Below are 13963 nucleotides of genomic sequence, written 5' to 3' on the forward strand. Positions count from 1 at the left end.
GGAAGTGCTATTGTAAGGAGTCCTCAACAGAGCAGCTGTCACACAGAGGCAGATTTAAAATGGGAGCTGACCTTTGCTCATGTCTCTTGGCCTACTCTTACACAAGTAATGAAATTAAGTAGCTTCCCACAATGTGAGAGGAGTAATCATGGTCTTTAACATTGGAGGAGTGGATACAGCTGAATGTGGAGAGATAAGCCTTGTATGTTTTTAAAGCTCCAAGTGTCCATACATGAAGTTGTTCATAGGACACAGCAAGTTTTGTAAGCAGGATCAAATTCTGGCATGTTTCTCAGTGATGCAGCCAAATTAACTTTTTGTTATATCCTGTGCTTTGGCAGATTTTGAGACTTTCAACTCTGTCGTGCAGAGAGAGTGAAAAGCTCTTACAGGTGTTAATATGAAATGGAAGTGGGTTGAGCTGTGTGTGCTACAAAGTATTTTCTCTCTTTTTTTTTTTTCTCTTGACTTTTTAGGAAAAGCTTTGGGACTTCTGGCTTTTAATAAGTAAACCATAATATAAAATTTGAGTAAACTCTTTCTTCGTTTTTTGTAATGCCACAGGTGTTCGAGGTATGGCCTTGTTCTTCCACTCTCATTTCTGCAACAAGATCTGCAAAAGCATGGGCCTTGCACCATTTGATCTTTCACCCAAAGAGAAAGATGCCTTGGATTATAATAAAAAATTGCTTGTAAGTGCTTGATGAAAAAAGTGTACCTAAGCAGTACAGCTAGTTTATCCTAACTTTAAAAGTCCTGTAAATAGAACTGAAATATGTTATTTACATGGCAAGTAAAACCCACCTGAGCTACTACCATTGCAGTCTAAATTATAACAGTTTAAGGCTGACTTGTTCATACTTGTCTCTGAATTAATGCTGTAGTTTTAATTAACAGGGAACTTTGTAACACAGTGTATATTTAGGACCACGTAGATCTCTGAATTCATTAGTTTTGTATCTCACAAAGCTAATTTGGGGAGAAAAAATATAACTTAATTGTCTTTAACTACTCTCAGTTTCAGCTGATTTTAGTGGGAATGGGACTTGATGAAATGCTTTGAATGAAATTCAGTCCTAAGCAGACTGTCAAAATGTCAGGACTCGATATTAGTTCGCTTTGAAAAATTCTACACCCCAAATACATTTGTGTGTATTTATGCCCCCTCTTTTTTAGAGGACTCCTAATAAACATTCATGTTGGCTTATGTAGCGTGCACAGAATACACAGAAGGATTATTCACGGGACTTTCTTGTTGATTTGCCAAGGAATCTGCTCAAACAATTCTCCGTGGCACAGAGGAGAAATGTGGCAGCAGCCGGGTGAGAACGCTGTCTGGCAGTCGGCCGCCCCTGCTCTTCCGCCTGTCTGAGAACTCTGGGGATGAAAGCATGAGTGATGTGGCCTTTGACTCCCTCCCCTGCTCTCCTTCCTCAGCAACCCCTCACAGCCACAAGGTGGACATGCTTAGTGAGTGAGCCTTGTACATCACCTCCTCGGGGGGATCCTGAACGTTGGACAGTAACTCATCTTATTTTGTTGGTTTTAAACACAACAGCATGTTGATTTAGCTCAGAATATTTGTTTCTAGTGTTCCTCTTTGAGTGGAAATAAAACTATTTCTATGTAGATAAATTATGCACAGATGCTTCTGAAAAAACAGCAGTGAAGCTATATCTAGAGCTTTTTTCTCAAACATGTTATCCTAACAATAAGAAGCAAATTTATTTCTTCCTAGATTGGCCTGTGTTCAGTGAAGTAGATAACTTGGTTCACAGAGACTATGACCAGCTTGACAACCAAAGGGTGAGTGTCTTTCCAATGGAAAATGAGATTGCAGGTCCCTAATTGAATGTGTCTTTAAAGGACTTCCCAAAGTCCTCCTTACCTTTAGTTAAAAGGTGCTTGGCCTGCTCTCATTTTTGCAGCTCACATTATCTCCATGCATTTGGCTGTTTCTAGTAGAGGAAGAATATTTTATTTTAAAATATCATTCATTATTCTTTTTCCATCCAAAATTTATTTGCATCTGGTGTCTTCTAACAGATAATTCATGTGCATGTCTGTTCCCCTGCCTGCATGTTGTGTCTTGAGCACTTGTGCCAACTGCTGTGGTATGAAAATTAAAGACAATCCCTCTGGATTAGGTCCCTGCAAATCCTGGTACTGTGGGATGTTAGAGAACCTCATCTGAGATGATGCAAGATGTTTGCAATGGGAATTTTCCAATACTGGGCCTTAGTGCCAGGGGCTGTCAGTTACTGCTTTATGTTTTGACTGGCTACCACTGAAGACTAAAAACTATTTTTAGTAGACTCTTAGTCTGATAAAATATGCAAGTCCTTGATTTTATTTTTAATATATGTAAGAGAGAAGACAATCTTGGGCAGTACCTTCTGTATCATTAAGTCCTGTTCTGTCAGAGGCAGCAAAACATACAATCATTTTCATCCAGTATAACCATCCAGTACTTTTCATTGAACCAGGAAAAGGTTTTCTCTGTGGGGCATGTCAAGCTGAAATCCTTATGAAGGGTAAGAGTAGATTAGAGCTAATGCTGTGCTGTTGTTGTCTTCTGTAGGATTTTGAAAATGGTGGAGACAGTGGATATCCCAGTGAGAAGAGAAGTGAGATGGAAGATCTGGATCACAGAGAGAGGGTAAGAACCTGACTGTGGGTTTAGCAGAGTTGAGCCTGTTCATACTTGAACTGTTTTCATGGAAGAATCTTATTTTTTATCCCTCCTAATCGGCTTTGCAAACAGAGGAAACAAAAAGAAAGAAATTCCCACTTGTTGTGAATTACTTATTCGTCTTGGGAATGACACTTTTACAGGAAGAAGATGATTTGTAATGAGGAGCTTAATTCCAAACATCATAGTTGATTACACATTGCTGGGGGGTTTTCTAAGTGTCCTGTATTGCATTTGGGAAACTGAGCCAGATTCTTGTCATCTGGAAACCATGAATATGATCTACTTTCAGACTCTTTTACCCTCTCTACTTTGCATATCTTGAATATCACAGAATTTTATATTGTTGTCAGTTAATAATAAGCAACTTTAGAACTCCTGTGGGTTAGTTGGTTACTCCTTAAAAATATAGATTTTCAAATGAATGCTTTTTGACGTGAAGATCTTAACAAGACACTTAATTAGAAGGCAGGAAAGAGAATGCTGCTTCCAAAGATACTACTGCTTTTGTCACCTTTCATGTGGCAAGTTATTTGTCATGGCATCTCCAGTTTGCAGGATTAAAGCCTGTGTGTACCATGTTCTTTGCCATTTCACTGTGTTTAGTACTGTGGTGTGGTATCACTGAAAGAAAAGGATCCAGGGGAAACTATTTTGGTCATTTTTCACTCTTAATTTTGCAGGCTAGGAATAGTGTAGATGGCTATCTGGCACACATCAGTTGCTGCAGATTAAATGATGCAAATCTTTACGTTAACGTAGGGCCATTCAAACAACAACCGGAGACACGAGTCTGATGAAGACAGTTTGGGAAGCTCTGCAAGGGTAAATAAAGCAGAAATGCTCACAGACTGAGTTTGCCACTCTGCTTGTCCTTTGTTCCACTCACCTGCCATCTAACCACGTTACTAAATCAGTTTCTCTTCCTTTTCAGCTACAGAATATGTCGATTAATATTAACTTACCACTTTGCATTATTTCCTTTTTTCAGTTTATTTTCCAGTTAAAGTATTGTTGTAAACAAACGGTCACCTCTTCAACTGATCCCTGTCATAGATTAGTGATTATGCATAGGTTTCTCACTTTAAGAAAATAGTTATGGTTCTGTGGATTTTTTTTTTCAGCCTGACTAGATTATCTTTCCTTTCTACACCTTATTTTTGGAATTGTGTTCTCCATGTGGTTGGATGATTTCTTAAAAGCATGCAGTGCTTAAAATCTGTGACAGTCTCTCTCTCCTCTGTGTATCTAACTGAGCTAGAGAAGACCAGACCTTCTTGTATGTTTTTGTAAAACATAACTTCTGTGATAATTGGTCTGTGGCTATAAACTGTATAAAAAGTATCTGCAAGGAAAGCAAAATCAGAGCTTTGACAATTAATAATTTAACTAGATATGCTCTTCAGAGTTTCCCTATTACATATTGCTGTTTCAGGAAATTGAAACAGCTTTAAGAGAATGAAGCTCGGTGCCAATATCCTTCCCTGCTGTGTGTCCCCTGTACCTCCCAAGGCTTTCACTCTGATAGCACTGGGTTTGGCTACTGTTTCCAATCCACCCATTACACTGAAAAATTTCTTCTCATTTTTGTTGGACCTCCTGAGAAACACCAGTGAATGTGTCTGCCTTTCATCTTCTGCTTTGTTACTTTTCCTCCTTCTAGAGTTCTGGAATGAAAGCAGCAGTTAAAGTGTTGTGAACTGAAATTCTGACCAGAAAAGAATGGGTTTCATTTATTTTTTGGTGCATGGTTAACCTCAGTGCTTGCAGTGTGACTATTCAGTTGCTTATTTTTAGAAGTAATTTTTTTCTGATTCAGAACTTAAAGATGATTCTTTGCTTTGCTGTGAAGTGATGATGTTTGGATTAGAAATAGAGGGCTCTTCTCTGTTTCTTTTAATGAAGAATAATAACCATTTATTCAGCTGCTAACATGACTTTTGAAATCTGTCTTAAATTACAGTATTTACTAATAAGTATCAATATTAATGGAGACTTTGATTTTTGGATGGTAATCCATAGGTATGGAAATTTTAATTTTCAATATAAGCAATATTATGTCTCATATTGCAGATCAGTGTGGAGAAATGGATTCTCTACAACCCTTCCAGAGTCCATATCCACAGACCATCCTGTGTTGCCCAAGAAATTCAGAGGCTCAATGCACTAGAAATTGAAAAGAAAATTGGGAAGTCAGTCCTTGGAAAGGTAGGATGGGTCTAGTAATCCTGTTTTTTCCAACTGGAAAGAAACATCTTGTATTTATTCCTGACACAGAGGTGTTACCCTGCATGAGTTTATAGGTGCAGGTGAAAATAAATAACACATCTATAGCTTTCTGTCAGCTAACCATATTGTATAAAGAATATCTGAGCTCAGGAACCTATGAATTCCATCTGCTTTTGGGCTTGAAACATTTGGGCTCCTTCAGGAAGGACCCTCCTGTTGTAAGGTTTGCCTTTTCAGAGGCATCACACAGGGAAGACAGAGCAGGATACATACGGTGTATCTGATCTACGTATCTTGAACATGGACAAGGTTGGGCTCCTGAAAAATGGTAGCACAGACCAACTCTTTTCACTCCAGACAATGCAAATATAAACCAAGTCTGGGTTTATATATGGGCTTAAGCCTACACCTAAAACACAGTGTAGATCTTCCTGAATATCCTGAGAGCCTTGATATTCTGTGCTGGTTTGAAAGCAAACCAGTGAGAGACTCCAAGTCAGAAGTACAATTTAATATGAACAACACAGCAAAGCAACAACAAATGCAACAGTACAAAAATAACCTGACAGAGTCAGAAAGTAACCTGACAGCCTCTCAGTCACAGTGTTAGTAGTAGTCCGATTAAAATGGTAGCTGCAGTCCTCCTGGAGCAATGGCTTTGTTGGAGCAGTGATCCCGCAGATCTGCTCCTCTCCTGAAGGTCCAGCAGCAGCTCTTGTCCTCTGGGAATCCAGCAGGCAAAAGGCTCCCTGTGCTGGTCCAAACCCCGGCTTATATCCCTGTGAGCATGTTTGGCTCCCCACCCCTGGGGTGAGTCACCTCACCATGGGACAAGGATCACTTGGCGGATGTGTCATGTATGGGTCCTTGGCAGCCCATTAATCAGAGACAGCCCCTGAGGGAGCCATCTGCGACATGGTGATAAGGATCACTGCCCCACCTTCTTTAACAGCTTGTGGAGATGAAAATAGAATACATACCATTGCAACCCAGGACATATTCTCAAACTATGAGAAAAAAACTATTCTGCCTTTGGGGACAGAAGTCAAAAAAACCCTCAAAATCCCATGGTATGTTTGGAATGAAGTCCTGCATGCACTGATAATAAAGGCTTCAGTGGTGTGAGGGTTTTACCCTCAATAGCCTTCTTGATTTTCTATGCCTCAGATTAATTCCTTTTCTGTGAGGGTCCTTGATGCACATTTATAGTCTGTGCCCCATGGTGACCTGTTGGGTTCCTCTGTCTCCCTCCTAAAGGTCTCCAAGGCTCCATATCTGGGCCATGTCCCTAAGATCTGATCTCGTATGTGCAGAAGGTGCATCCTTGTGTCTTTGCTGACCTTTGTGCTGTAGGTTCACTTGGCCCTGGTTCGCTATCACGAGGGTGGACGTTTCTGCGAGAAGGACCAGGAGTGGGATCGGGAGTCAGCCCTGTTTCACCTGGAGCGTGCTGCAGACTGTGGGGAGCTGGAGGCCATTGCTGGCTTAGGACTCATGTGCTCTCAGCTGCCACATCACATTCTGTCTGAGGTCACTCTGCAGGTAAATAGAAAGATCAAAGAAAATGCCAAAATACAGTTGTGGTCCATTGAAAAACAACACCAGAACGGCAGGAAATAAAGACAAAAAACATAGTTGTTCTGTAGCCTCTTCAGAGGAAATGGATTACTTTGTAATTCTGGACTTGGACAAAACAGCAAAAAATGCTGCCTTTTTCTGATTTTGCCAGCAAATTCCTGCATACCTTTGGGAAGTTTTTGAAGCAGTCTTTGCTGTTCAGCTGCTTTATTTCTTGTGGCTGTGCCTGTGTCTCAGACATACTGAACACTTGCAGCCATTGCTGGCTTGGAGAAACTGCATTTAGTGTTGGAGGAAGTGATGGTCTTACTTAGAAACATGCATTTGAAAGGTTTTGTCTGTTTTACTAGGACACAAAGGAAAACAGAAACAAAGGATTCAATTACTTGCTGAGGGCAGCAGAAGCTGGAGACAGGCCTTCCATGATCCTGGTAGCAAGAGCATATGATACAGGTCTAAACCTTGGTGCAGACAGGTAATGTGCATGGCTGAGTAATTTATCTTGGTGGTACTCCACTGGGGCAAGGGTGGGGGCAGAAGCACTTGCTGCATGTCTTTCATTCACATAAAGGGCTGTTATGTTGTAAGGCATGCCATGAAGTGTTTTGGAGTCACTTCAAGCTTACCCAGGTGTGCATAAAAGCAGGGGTTAGGTCATGATATATCAACACAGAAAGAAAATCAGAGATCATTTCTGCTGTTGGACACCTGCATGTGTGTTGGATCCACTTGCCTGTTTGAGTTTAGCCCTCATACCGAGGTTGCCCTATGACAACCAAGTCTTTTTTGCTCTGAAGTTGTTGATAAAACTCCCCTTGACTTCACTGGGAGTTGCATACTTGAAAGTCTTGGGATCAGTGGGGAAAAAATGAACGCGAGTTCTTTTGGAACCCCAAAAATAAGTGAAAAGTACTTACAACTGCCATGCTTCCTCCTTAATGATTTTTGAAAGCACAGTGTTGTTAGAAACCAGGATTGTTTTCCTAATAAAGCTGTGAAAGAAGCTGTGGAACAGGAGACATAGGGGAAGTCATAAAGTGACTATGGATGAGATGCAGTCAGATAAGCAAAGTATCTGTCACAGGTATCTTTCACTGCTACTCAGAATAAAAGAATGGAAATTTCCAAGATCATAGTCTGCATGCTGAAGATGTTACTTTTAATTAAGGATGACTTGAGGTTTTAAGAAGTTTAAAAATGCTTTTACCTCAATCAGTCTCTCTTAATTTGACCTTCCAAAAGGCTAGACAGGAACTTTTTTTTTTTTTTTTTTTTTTTAGCAATTTAGGTTAGTTTTTAAAAGTGGACAAATACTAATATCCTTAAGTAGCAAATATAACAGGTGATGATAGTGATTTTACTGCTTTTATATTTTAGCATGTCCTTGTTATTTACATGAGTTTTCTGGTTTGCACAACAGTGAAACTCTGAATTTCACCATTGCTGAGTAACATTAAACTTCTCATTGAAGTGCGCTGAGCATTCTCGATGTGAAAATCACTGATTTTAAAGAGTTTATGAAACAAGACTCTGCAACTTCAGATTTTTTTTTTCTAGATCAGTAATCTTCACAAATAAAAATGTCAGACCAAAACCATACAACTAGTAATGAAGCCCAGACTCTGGTGTTCAGCAAGACACTTCACCCTGATACTTTCTCTCTGTAATCCCTGCATGAAGTGACCCCAGTCTCATTTTGCAGTGGTGACCTGATGCTGTGTTGTGGTTTAACCTCAGCCAGCAGCTAGTGCAGTTAGTGAGCCTTCATGGCAACATTTGCTTTCTTGGAGAGCATCAGGGCTCTGAGAAGCCAGTGCAAAATTGGATTTTGAATCTCTAATACAAAGTACATTTGTTGCCCAAGGGAACCATCTTCCAAACTTGTTTTTAACTTCAGAGCCCAGAACTGGAAGGAGGCACTGCACTGGTACAACGCTGCGCTGAACATGACTGACTACGACGAGGGAGGCGAATACGATGGCACTCAGGATGAGCCCCGGTACCTGCTGCTGGCCAGGGAAGCAGAGATGTTAATGACAGGAGGGTTCCACTTGGATAAGGATCCACAGAGATCGGGTGAGGCCTCCTTTTGTTTCTGTAATCTGCTTTTTCATTTTACATGCTTTTCCCCCAGCATGTACCCCAAAAATCCATCTCCTGCTTCAGCTGTTACAAAACATACAGAGGGTCAGTACCTTCAGGTTTGTGGATGAAGCTGGAATGATGCTTGGTCTAACAAGGCTGGCAACAGTGAAAGAAGAGATCTTGGCAATGATAGGGGTAATGGGTGGTGCTAGATCCAATCCTGTGACACTCTGAGTCACTACCAGGCAACCTTCACTCCCTTTGAGGTTGCTGCTCTGGGTCACTCCCCTGCACTGCAGGTTGCTGCTTGTGTTTTGAGTTACACCCATGACTCCCAGGCCCTACATAACATTCTCCTTGCTGTGTAAGCTCTATGTTAAATAATGTTGTCTGAGAGTTGTCCTGAGGGATCCTGCAGCCCAGTTATATTTCCAATCCTTCCAAATACACTGAAGAGCCATCAGCAGCCAGTCATAGAACTTTGCACAGCAACATTCCCAGCTGATGTAACTCTAACACCATTAAAACACACCCATACATCTGGCCTGGTAGTTTGACCTCAATTTCTCCTTTTGTCCTTTGTTTGCTGCAGGCCAAAGCAATGTTTTTTCTTTGCTCTGTCAACATAACTGACACTGTTTGCTCCTCTAGGTGAGCTGTACACAGAGGCAGCAGAGGCAGCGATGGAAGCCATGAAGGGCAGACTGGCAAATCAGTACTACCAAAAAGCAGAAGAGGCTTGGGCAGTGATGGAAGAATGACACGGAAACCGAGCGGTTCTTGTACATAACCTTTTTATAGACTTGCTGCATTGGCAGCTGAAGAGATATATTTTTTATGTGATGTTACCAGTTTCTTTTTTTTGTATTTTAGTTTTTTAATTTTTTTGGAGGGGAGAAATCCAAATGTATGTGGTATGTAGGGTGTTACAGCATACTTGTGTTGCTGTTTTAAAGCTGTAATACAGGCACACTTGACCTTTTGTACTTTTTTAACTGTTAGAACTGAGGGGCCTAGTTTTCATTTCTTTTACAAGAAATGAAGCCTTATTGCTTAGGTTTCACATGTCCTGTTTTTCACACAGCATATGATCAGTGTGTTTACATTTTTCTGATCTTCCCCATATACAGAAAAACATTTTCCTAAGTCCTCAGCATTTTTTTCATCATGTTCGGTGTATCTCACCAAAATTGCACATGAATGTAAACTTTCAGTTTCTGGATGCAGCTACTGATGTTAAAAAGTAATCCCATTCTATTATGCCAGGGTTGTTGGACACTATTTTTATTTTTCTTGAAAGAATTCCAGACAGAATCCTTACAGTTTGGGGAGGGGCAGGGAAGATGCTTCAGATTGGCAGTGAGGATATTCAGAGTGGAATGTTTTATCCATTACCAACTTTGCATATTATACCATTAAAAATCATTACTGTTCCTGATGAGGTGAGGCATCCAGCTACCTCTCTCATTTGCACATTTTGCACCATATAATAACTTAGTTGTATAAAATTATGCTGATCTTATATTTGTCCAATTATGTACAATAGGAAGATCTCTAATATATGGGTAATTTGAAGTTATCTTTACAGTGTCATCTGAATTCTCAGTGAAGCTAGATCATTTTATTTAAAATGAGAACACACTGTCCACCATTTCCAGAGGGATGCTTGTAAAAGTTAGAGAATGTTGATTCACCTATTTTCTATGTGCAGAAAACAATTTATCTGGTTTAAGTATCTTGTAAAATGGTGTTTAAATGGTTTCAAACACTAATTAGAGAATTATTGCTGGTGAAAAAGAACAACATTATCCACAAACACTTGAATTTCTGTGTCCTGTTTGCATAATTCTAACCAGTTGTTGGCAGGACAACAGTTGGACTTGATGGTCTTAAAGGTCTCTTCCAACCTTGATGATTCTACGATGAACTGCATGGTGGTGGTTGAATTGTCATTCCATAGAGATAAGTTTCTTCCAAATCCAGGGTTTTGTTCCAAAGCTGCTGTGCCATGGATGGTACAGAAGCTGTTCCTATTCCTTGGTTGTGGTTAATAGTCGTTTTGCAGGAGATCTAAGATGGAAGTTTTTGCCTTCTTGGCCTTACAGTCTCCTGAGTGTGCAAATTGATCTGATTAAGGGGCTGCATGACCTATCTATATGCTCACCACTTTAGCCAAGCTTTTCAAAGCATGCTCAAAACTATGCAGGCTCTGACATGATGCAGTTGATTTCATTGGGACTTCTTGCCCAAATAATACTAATTTCTTGTTAAACACAGAAGCCACTCAAGGAACAGAAATGAGATCTCCCTTTCCTGCACAAGTGCCTGTCACTGGGCTCAGGTTGTGCTCCCTGTCTACTCTTTCTCTGGCAAGTGGATTTTGAGTTATTGTTTAGACAGTATCCAAGGATGATGTTAATAACTGCCACTGTCTGAAAGAGGTGATGTCCTGGTGGTTAAGGCAATGACAGGGGAAGATTTGAATCCTTTCTAGGAGAGAAGGGAAAGTTATCCTTGGATGTTGTGCTTCTGGGTGGGTGCTGTGTCCACCAAGCAGTTGTAGCTGTGAGTAGCCTTGCAACACATGGCAACGTCCTTGCTGTATATTGCAAGGGTTGTGGGAAAGTAGTGCTCATGGCCTTTTTATTTTGGTTTTGTTTTGGAGGAAGGTCTAATTTGTAGACCTCAGCTGGGCTCAGGAAGTACTAAGCTAGTACTAAAATAAGCTAATATTTTGGACCTAATATTTTATGCTGAAAGAGAACCAGACTTTGTAGGATTGCAAGTCAGATAGATGTTTTAAGTGCCTATCCAAAGCTCTGCTTTAGATGCCCTAAAGCCTCTTTGGGGTGTGCCCTTTTTTGGTATTTCAGTTCATAGCATTAAAATATCAGCTGTCAATGAAAGGTGAATGTGTCACTCACCTTTGAGGACAGGTGAATAGTCTCTGTTTTGTGCAGAACCAATACACTGTGGGCACTAGAACAAACTCAAACAGAAGGATTTGTTTCCCTCATAAGGTGTTGATGCCAAGTCTGAGATTTTTCCTCAAGAAGGAAGTATGTGTAACAACATCACCAACCATGTAGGGAGGAGAGGAGATTGGAAGTGCCCTCCAAAATGTGTTTGTAAAGGAGTGTAATTGTTGACACTTTTTGGTGTAGTTTAGTTAGCTAAATTCAGTAGTTGCTAAAGTTGCTGACAGCTCTGGGCAGATCTGGCATGTGAATGTGCACACAACTCAGTGCAAAAATTACTATGATTAATTGTTTGCAGATACTACTTTCTAGTGCTGAAGGCTACCTTCTGTCCTAAAGTGGGATCATGTCATTTAGCTATACAATAAATGGGACTGTCAATAATATGAAAATGAAAATTGTTTACAGAAAAACAACTTACTCTGTGACATACTTTTGAAGGGAAAAAACTATATATTTGACAGACTTATGCAATGATATTACTATATGCTGCATTTTTAATCTATTCACAATGAATAAATACAAATCTGTATTTCTGAAAAATGTGAAAATAAATCTGAGGTTCAGCCTGCCAGAACTTACCCAGGCTCAGTGTTTCCATATGTCAGTGGGAATATTGCTTGGGTAAGGACAGTGAGATGGAAGCCTTTGTTTGTATGTCAGACAGGCAAATACTGCTTGCCTGCATCACTTAGTCCTCTCATTCACTTTGTCTGGTTTCATTCTGGCTGGTCAATAAAACTGTCCTTTTTGTCACTCTTCTCAGTAGAGTTTTATTCATTGCATGTTGCCTTTGGTTTTTTTCTTTATAATTTCCAAGAATTCAATCCTCCTGTTCCAAGCTCTCAGAAATCCTCTGTGCTGTTTGTATTAGCCCTGATTTAATTCACTATAAACAGTCAGAAGTAACTAACTGGGAGGAAATAATTAGATGTTACCAACAGAATCTGTTTTTCTCAAGAAATCTAAATGGTTGCTGTGCTCTTTGATTTGCATTTGATTACACATGTGGTGTCTGTAACTCATGGGGGATAGGATGTGAGGGCTGAAGAGCTCATTTGCAGGATGCTACAAAGGCCTCCTTATGCCTTTAGTCTTTGTTTAGCCCTTGGAGCAGACTGGAAATACCTGGTTCTGTGATTTGAGATGGGAGAGGTTTTTGTCCTGGCTACAATATCTAATGATACCTTGTCATCTTATTGCTCTTTCTATTGAAGAACAAACTGACTGATACCAGCCCTTCCAAACTGTTAAAAATGGAGTTCTGGCTGTTGCTTTTTTCATTGTTTTAAGACAGGTGAAACTTATTGTACCTGTGTAGTTTAAACAATCTGAAATGATTCTCAAAGGCAGATTCTTTGAAATCTCCTAACAAAAAAGCCCCAGCAGGGCCTCTGCACTGTAGAATCACTAAGGTGAAAAATGGTGAAATTTGGCACTGCTATAGCTTTATAGCTTTTAGTCTTTAGCTATAGCTGCTGTCACTGAGAGCTGCAGTGTTTGGCAAGTGTAACAAAGAAAGTGGGAACAGCATTCTTCAGAAAGCATAGAGACAGCCAACACTTAGAGTGTAAATAAGAATAAGAATATTGCCTGTTTGTTAATTACTGGTTTGTGGGACTGATGTGGTTCTTACTCTCTTCCCCAGAAGTATCATTTCACTCTGAGAGTGGAATGACTGCTGACAGACACAGGTTTAGATGGGCCAAATCAGGAGTTCTCATCTGAATTTGGGAAGGGAGGATTTAATTTGAACCTCAGGTTGGATTCAGGGCCAGTGCTGCTGGTGGTGAGTCAGGTTTAACTTCAGGGACATCTCTCATGTGCCTCCCACTGCTGGGGACAGCTTGGATTTGTAACCGTCAGGCCTGGTCCTTAGTCTAGATGTATTTGAGACAAGTCCTTGCTGTTCTCTGGCTAACTTCTATGCTATGAAAGCAAAATAATGAGGCTGGTAGCTTGTGTTACAGTTTGAGTTCTCCTGTAAGTTCACTCTTTGGAAAAGGTCCCATAATTAGCGTCCCACAGAGAGTGTGAAACCTGGTGACCCAACTGCCAACCCTGAGGGACAACCTGTGCTCTTATCCCCTGGAAGTGTCACATATGGCTGATGTGAATAATCTTGGGTACATAGGCTTCCTTCAGCTCTCAGGAGAAATCTCTCTGTGGCCAGGCACACAAACATTTCAGGGGCAGAGCAGAAAAGCACTTCTTGGGGAAGGTGTTGGTACCTCTCACTGCCTGTGCCAAAGGACTTGAGGGGCTGAGCAGCCTATGCAATAAGAAACCACTTGTAAGCTGCAGCCTCTTGCACACATCTTCACACACACACTCGGGATATGCAGTGTTCAGGAGGCACCCCATGTTCACTGCTGCGTGGAGACTACTAAATCAGGCTCTT

The 13963-nt window shown here is 40.6% G+C and overlaps 1 protein-coding gene across 1 annotated transcript in view; it reads left to right on the forward strand.

The window, feature by feature from the left end:
- Positions 1-9345, forward strand: part of EEF2K (eukaryotic elongation factor-2 kinase) — a 20894-nt gene extending 11549 nt beyond the window's left edge. The window contains exons 8-17 of the mRNA XM_009074314.1: positions 565-692; positions 1269-1470; positions 1739-1806; positions 2582-2659; positions 3455-3517; positions 4766-4900; positions 6275-6463; positions 6850-6974; positions 8397-8575; positions 9236-9345. Coding sequence (XP_009072562.1) covers positions 565-692; positions 1269-1470; positions 1739-1806; positions 2582-2659; positions 3455-3517; positions 4766-4900; positions 6275-6463; positions 6850-6974; positions 8397-8575; positions 9236-9345 — 1277 coding nt within the window. The remainder of the gene's footprint in view (positions 1-564; positions 693-1268; positions 1471-1738; positions 1807-2581; positions 2660-3454; positions 3518-4765; positions 4901-6274; positions 6464-6849; positions 6975-8396; positions 8576-9235) is intronic.
- The last annotated feature ends 4618 nt before the right edge of the window (positions 9346-13963 follow it).

This window comes from Acanthisitta chloris, unplaced genomic scaffold (assembly GCF_000695815.1).
Source record: "Acanthisitta chloris isolate BGI_N310 unplaced genomic scaffold, ASM69581v1 scaffold34260, whole genome shotgun sequence".
In the NCBI taxonomy this organism is placed as follows: Eukaryota; Metazoa; Chordata; class Aves; order Passeriformes; family Acanthisittidae; genus Acanthisitta; species Acanthisitta chloris.